The sequence below is a fragment of the Engystomops pustulosus genome, chromosome 5 (genome assembly GCF_040894005.1).
Source record: "Engystomops pustulosus chromosome 5, aEngPut4.maternal, whole genome shotgun sequence".
NCBI classification, from domain to species: domain Eukaryota; kingdom Metazoa; phylum Chordata; class Amphibia; order Anura; family Leptodactylidae; genus Engystomops; species Engystomops pustulosus.
In genome coordinates this window covers 189,385,617-189,393,120 of record NC_092415.1, presented here as the reverse complement: position 1 = coordinate 189,393,120, position 7,504 = coordinate 189,385,617, and the positions used below count along the sequence as shown (strand labels likewise).

The 7,504-nt window shown below is 36.6% G+C and overlaps 1 protein-coding gene across 1 annotated transcript in view; it reads left to right on the top strand.

Moving 5' to 3' along the window:
* Positions 1–623: 623 nt before the first annotated feature.
* Positions 624–7,504, top strand: part of LOC140134154 (mycolipanoate synthase-like) — a 29,729-nt gene continuing 22,848 nt past the window's right edge. Inside the window, exons 1-6 of the mRNA XM_072154790.1 lie at positions 624–634; positions 900–1,031; positions 1,872–1,884; positions 2,332–2,492; positions 5,833–5,845; positions 6,293–6,453. Of these exons, the coding sequence (XP_072010891.1) occupies positions 624–634; positions 900–1,031; positions 1,872–1,884; positions 2,332–2,492; positions 5,833–5,845; positions 6,293–6,453 (491 nt within the window). The remainder of the gene's footprint in view (positions 635–899; positions 1,032–1,871; positions 1,885–2,331; positions 2,493–5,832; positions 5,846–6,292; positions 6,454–7,504) is intronic.

Genomic DNA, 7,504 nt, shown 5'->3' with positions numbered 1-7,504 from the left:
ATACTAGTACAGTGTGGTGCGCTATTAGCGGGACTCCATGACATACTAGTACAGTGTGGAGCTCTATTAGCAGGACTCCATGGCATACTAGTACAGTGTGGAGCACTATTAGCGGGACTTCATGACATACTAGTACAGTGTGGTGCGCTATTAGCGGGACTCCATGACATACTAGTACAGTGTGGTGCGCTATTAGCGGGACTCCATGACATACTAGTACAGTGTGGTGCGCTATTAGCGGGACTCCATGACATACTAGTACAGTGTGGTGCGCTATTAGCGGGACTCCATGACATACTAGTACGGCTCAGAGTGCCGAGAGGTTAGTAGTTGAAAAAATTTAAAATAAAGTGTCTTTGAGGTCAGGTGTTTTTACATGAACAACAATCCATTATGGAGGTTCCCTGAAGCATGGCCAAATGTGATTTTTAAAAATAGCTGTTGTTAAGGAAAGAGGATTAGCTTGCACGTGTGATTACTGTAAATGAACTTTCGTTATTTAAAAAAAAAGAAAGGTCAAAAGTTGTAAAGGAAGAGAACAAATAATAATAGTTACAAAACTTATTTCTACTGAATAAGGAAATCAAATCTCTGATATAGCAACATTTGCATCATTCGCAGGCATGGAAACATTGTAAACTAGATCTCAACACTCGGAATTGTTTACAATACAAAATCCCCTTAATGAAACCACAAAAGGGAAGGGAGGGATAAACCAACAAATAAAAAATGTGTGAACGCTGAGGGTTCTTACCACTTGTTTCATGCTGCAGATATGTACTAGAGGTGTTGCTCTCTATGTCTCTTTGTGTAGGTTGAATTCAGTATAACTTGTGCCAAGGTTGTCCTGGGTCTATTTTATTTTCTGTCTGATCTTTCCTGTATGGGTGAAACCTTAGTGCATCTGGCTCTACAATTACATCCGAACTTCAAGCGGCCATCGTTGTACAGGACAATGCTAGTGCTATAGGTGTTCGGCTGTCCAAGATAACCAACGCTCCATTGAAGCCAACAAGGGACCAAACAGAAAGGTTAGTAAGTCTGTACATGGTAAACAATATTACATATTGGACAAACAAACGATAGATCCAGCATCCAGGCTTGAAATAGGTGCTATAAAACTTCTATTTATTTCATCAAAAATATAAAAAAGTTAAAAGGGGTACCATGTTACAGACATCTGACGCGTTTCGAACTCCTAGGAGTTCTTAGTCATAGATAAGATTCTAGTAAATGTGAGCTTTCATTATAAAGGCATATCAAACGGAAGTGAAAAGGATTACGAGCAGGTAATTAGTCACGTCATAGAGCCAGAAGGTAAGGGAGGGAGGGGGAACGGACACAAAAGGGAACAACAGGCCACTGGAAAACATATGAAAATCAATTGAAAAACAACAAGTAATGAAGACAACAACACACTAATTGTAAATTAATATATATACATTAGGTCATTTTTTAAATTTAAGCCATACGGGTAACGAGTTTGCATGGTGAGTATCCAGTATGCCTCTCTGTTACGGAGGGCTTTAACCCAATCTCCACCTCTTTTCGGGCGTTTAACCCTTTCAATGGGTATGACTGTTAAGTGTGATGTTTCTCCATGGTGTATATCTCTACAGTGTTTGGACACTGTGGATATGTTGCGCTCACGCTCATAGCACGTAGATGAGTTAATGTGGGCTTGTGAAGTATGTTCTGCAATTCTGGTTTTAAGACTCCGTTTAGTACTGCCTATATACTGTACTGAACAAACTGTGCAAGTAATTAAATATACTACATATGTTGTATTACAATTTATGAAAGATTGTATTTTATGTTCCATGTTATTTTGTAATGATGATACAACATGTGTCTTTTGCATATATTTGCAGGCAGAACAGCGTGGTAAGCCACATTTAAAGCTGCCTTTTAAAGTTAGCCAGGTGTTGGGTTTTTGTGTAGAGCAAAATAAATTTGGAGCTAGTAGATCTCCCAAAGTGGCAGAATTTCTGGCAGAAAAGCGGCAGCCTGGTTTTAAAATTTCATAAAGGATTGGATCCTGAAATAATATGGGCAGATGTTTTTTGATGATATTGATCACTTGATTGTATTGACAGGTATATTCAGTGGAAAATGTTAATTGATTAGTATTGTTGTTATTTTTAACTTTATCAGGTCTCTCAGTATAAAGTAAATCTGCTCTGGATCTAAGGGATAAATTTTCTTTGGTACGTCGTGTGAGAGTTTTATTGTAGCCCCTGTCATGTAGTCGTTGTGTTATTTGTGTAGATGTTTGTTCATATTGGCTCTCTTGTGTACAAATGCGTTTTGCCCGTATGAATTCTCCTTTAGGGAGATTTCTCACTACATGTGGAGGATGACAACTATGTGCATGAAGCAGGGTGTTACCTGCAGTGGGTTTGCGATATAGGCTACATATTACATCATGACTTTGGAGAGATCCAGTTAAACAAAGATCTAAAAATGTTATGGTGGTTGGAGAATAAGAAAAGGTAAATTGGATGTTATAATTGTTACAATTTAAGTAGTTGATAAACATGGTAATGTCTTTTTCTTCACCTGACCATATCATAAGGCAATCGTCGATAAAACGACCGTACCACTGAATGTTAGCTATGTAGGGATTGAGTGAGGAATAAATGTATTCTTCTTCAAACCATGACATGAAAAGGTTAGCCAGAGATGGCGAAAACCTTGAGCCCATAGGGCAACCTTGCTTTTGAAGAAAAAATTCTTCATCAAAGGAGAAAAAGTTGTTAGTTAATAAAAATAATAATACATCCAATATGAAACAAATTTGCGTTTTGGGAAAGAGGCTGTACTTTTCAAGATGGTATTGAACTGAGGTTATGGCTAAATTGTGAGGTATACATGTATATAGTGAAATTACATCACAGGTGACCCAGAAAAATTTCTTATTCCAACGAAATGAGTCCATAATTTTCAATACTTCAAATGAATCTTTGATGAACGCTGGGGTTCTTGTAACGAACGGTTGTAAAATATTGTCCAACCATGTGGAAGTGAATTCCAATAACGATCCAGTGCCAGAAATTATAGGACGCATGGGGGGAGGAAAAATATTTTTATGGTATTTTGGAAGGGCATAAAAAATAGCCATATTGGGAAATTTTGGAATGAAAGTTTCTTGAGTTCTTTTATCAAGAATGCCTAAAGCAATGCCATCCTGTAATAACTTGTTAAGTCTCTCTGAAACACAGGCAGTTGGATCACTCTTCAAAGGTGTGTAAACATTTTTGTCTAGTAGAAGTTTTCTGCATTCTTGGGCATATAGACCAGTGTCCAATATAATGATACAGCCACCTTTATCCGAATTTCGGATTATTATATTGGTATTGTTTTTCAGATCATTAATTGCGTTTTTTTCAGCATGGGTGAGGTTATTTTTGGATTTTACTGTAGTTGTATTTGATAAGTCAGCTAATTCTTTTTCCACCCGTGTTTGGAAAATATCCATACTGGAGGCTCTAGATTGAATTGGATAAAAACCGGCATTGGGCACCTTTATGATGTCTGACAAATTTACATGGATCTCACTGGAGGGAGACGAGATTTCTTGTAACTCAAGCAGTTGCATAACCGCAACCTGTTCGTTGAAGTCCTTGATGTCTGTAAAGGATGTGGTTCCCTGTAGGTTGAAGAAATTTCTTGTTGTTTGTCTTGTTTGTAGTTCTATTTTATCTGTTTGAAAAAAGTGCTTTTTGATGGTTAGAAGTCTTATGAATTTATTCACATCTTTAACCGTCTGATATAAATTTATATTTGTTGACGGAATGAAACTTAAACCTTTTGATAGCAATTTCATTTGGACTTCCGTTAGAATGCATGCAGATAAATTTACTACAGAAAGATTTTTACTTGTTTCCAATGGCATTGTATTTGTTATTTCTGTTTCTTGGTATTCTTTTGTAAAGCGGTTTTGGTTGTGTTTCCTTCCTGATCTACGATAGCGCTTCCTTTTTTGTTCTGTGTAAACTCGTTTTTTGAACCCCTTCTAGTTTGCATGCCTTGGAAGGAAACATTTCTTTGTGTGTTCGTATTCTCTGTATCCGAGATATCTGTATATGCATCTGATGTATCAATGTCCAGTGAACTATTTGAGGTTTTGTAATTTTTATAGGATCTATTTTTAAGTATTGGCCTTGGATGTTTAAATGATCTCCAGGTATATACTTTATTTTGGCTGTAATCCCTTAGATCCCTATCAAATTAGCTTTTTTTAGTTGTAGTGATGGAATCTTCTAGTTTTTGTAACGAGAGATTCAATTTGGTTTGAAGATCATTGAATTCCGATGTGGTTTGGTATGATGTGAGTTCCTGTTGCAATGTTTGAATTTTTTCATTTAGGTCAGTAAGTTTTGTTTCCTCTTGTTTGATGATGAGTGCAATTAATTTTAATGAACAGTCCGATAAGACTCTTTGCCATTCAGTAATGAAGCCATCATTATATTGTGTTGTCGGGAGTTTCAAGATTCTCAGTCCCCTTGGTATCATGCTATTTTCCATGTATTTTGTTAAAGTGATGGAATCCCACCACACTTTCAAGTGGGAAGTCATGGCTTTTTCTATATCGTGCATAATATTTTTTAAGGTGCGTTCAGGAGGATTGGTGTTCACATTAGTAGAAAATAATTCTCTGGCTTTATTCATACGGTCCTGATTGGTAGCACCGAAAAAAATAGGCGGTAATGGGTTGAAATCTGACATGTTTGGCGTGGTAGATTGTGACATTGGCTCGTAAAAAAAAAGAGGAAGAAGGTGTATAGACAAAAAAGATTTTTTCTTTGAGATGTGTTTTTTACAATGACCACTAATTTCATTAAGTTAAACGAAATGTTTGCAAGTTTTTAACTTTGGCAAATGAATATGATTTCTTATGAAGGGGAGCACGAAAAACTGTGCGGCAAATGGATAGGAAGAAAAAAATTTATAGAAATTCAGCTCACCCCTCTGTGGTCAAGACATCAGGTGCCGGTGCGCGGATATGCTGAGCCGATTCAGTGCATCATGGACAAACAAACGATAGATCCAGCATCCAGGCTTGAAATAGGTGCTATAAAACTTCTATTTATTTCATCAAAAATATAAAAAAGTTAAAAGGGGTACCATGTTACAGACATCTGACGCGTTTCGAACTCCTAGGAGTTCTTAGTCATAGATAAGATTCTAGTAAATGTGAGCTTTCATTATAAAGGCATATCAAACGGAAGTGAAAAGGATTACGAGCAGGTAATTAGTCACGTCATAGAGCCAGAAGGTAAGGGAGGGAGGGGGAACGGACACAAAAGGGAACAACAGGCCACTGGAAAACATATGAAAATCAATTGAAAAACAACAAGTAATGAAGACAACAACACACTAATTGTAAATTAATATATATACATTAGGTCATTTTTTAAATTTAAGCCATACGGGTAACGAGTTTGCATGGTGAGTATCCAGTATGCCTCTCTGTTACGGAGGGCTTTAACCCAATCTCCACCTCTTTTCGGGCGTTTAACCCTTTCAATGGGTATGACTGTTAAGTGTGATGTTTCTCCATGGTGTATATCTCTACAGTGTTTGGACACTGTGGATATGTTGCGCTCACGCTCATAGCACGTAGATGAGTTAATGTGGGCTTGTGAAGTATGTTCTGCAATTCTGGTTTTAAGACTCCGTTTAGTACTGCCTATATACTGTACTGAACAAACTGTGCAAGTAATTAAATATACTACATATGTTGTATTACAATTTATGAAAGATTGTATTTTATGTTCCATGTTATTTTGTAATGATGATACAACATGTGTCTTTTGCATATATTTGCAGGCAGAACAGCGTGGTAAGCCACATTTAAAGCTGCCTTTTAAAGTTAGCCAGGTGTTGGGTTTTTGTGTAGAGCAAAATAAATTTGGAGCTAGTAGATCTCCCAAAGTGGCAGAATTTCTGGCAGAAAAGCGGCAGCCTGGTTTTAAAATTTCATAAAGGATTGGATCCTGAAATAATATGGGCAGATGTTTTTTGATGATATTGATCACTTGATTGTATTGACAGGTATATTCAGTGGAAAATGTTAATTGATTAGTATTGTTGTTATTTTTAACTTTATCAGGTCTCTCAGTATAAAGTAAATCTGCTCTGGATCTAAGGGATAAATTTTCTTTGGTACGTCGTGTGAGAGTTTTATTGTAGCCCCTGTCATGTAGTCGTTGTGTTATTTGTGTAGATGTTTGTTCATATTGGCTCTCTTGTGTACAAATGCGTTTTGCCCGTATGAATTCTCCTTTAGGGAGATTTCTCACTACATGTGGAGGATGACAACTATGTGCATGAAGCAGGGTGTTACCTGCAGTGGGTTTGCGATATAGGCTACATATTACATCATGACTTTGGAGAGATCCAGTTAAACAAAGATCTAAAAATGTTATGGTGGTTGGAGAATAAGAAAAGGTAAATTGGATGTTATAATTGTTACAATTTAAGTAGTTGATAAACATGGTAATGTCTTTTTCTTCACCTGACCATATCATAAGGCAATCGTCGATAAAACGACCGTACCACTGAATGTTAGCTATGTAGGGATTGAGTGAGGAATAAATGTATTCTTCTTCAAACCATGACATGAAAAGGTTAGCCAGAGATGGCGAAAACCTTGAGCCCATAGGGCAACCTTGCTTTTGAAGAAAAAATTCTTCATCAAAGGAGAAAAAGTTGTTAGTTAATAAAAATAATAATACATCCAATATGAAACAAATTTGCGTTTTGGGAAAGAGGCTGTACTTTTCAAGATGGTATTGAACTGAGGTTATGGCTAAATTGTGAGGTATACATGTATATAGTGAAATTACATCACAGGTGACCCACTGGTCTATATGCCCAAGAATGCAGAAAACTTCTACTAGACAAAAATGTTTACACACCTTTGAAGAGTGATCCAACTGCCTGTGTTTCAGAGAGACTTAACAAGTTATTACAGGATGGCATTGCTTTAGGCATTCTTGATAAAAGAACTCAAGAAACTTTCATTCCAAAATTTCCCAATATGGCTATTTTTTATGCCCTTCCAAAATACCATAAAAATATTTTTCCTCCCCCCATGCGTCCTATAATTTCTGGCACTGGATCGTTATTGGAATTCACTTCCACATGGTTGGACAATATTTTACAACCGTTCGTTACAAGAACCCCAGCGTTCATCAAAGATTCATTTGAAGTATTGAAAATTATGGACTCATTTCGTTGGAATAAGAAATTTTTCTGGGTCACCTGTGATGTAATTTCACTATATACATGTATACCTCACAATTTAGCCATAACCTCAGTTCAATACCATCTTGAAAAGTACAGCCTCTTTCCCAAAACGCAAATTTGTTTCATATTGGATGTATTATTATTTTTATTAACTAACAACTTTTTCTCCTTTGATGAAGAATTTTTTCTTCAAAAGCAAGGTTGCCCTATGGGCTCAAGGTTTTCGCCATCTCTGGCTAACCTTTTCATG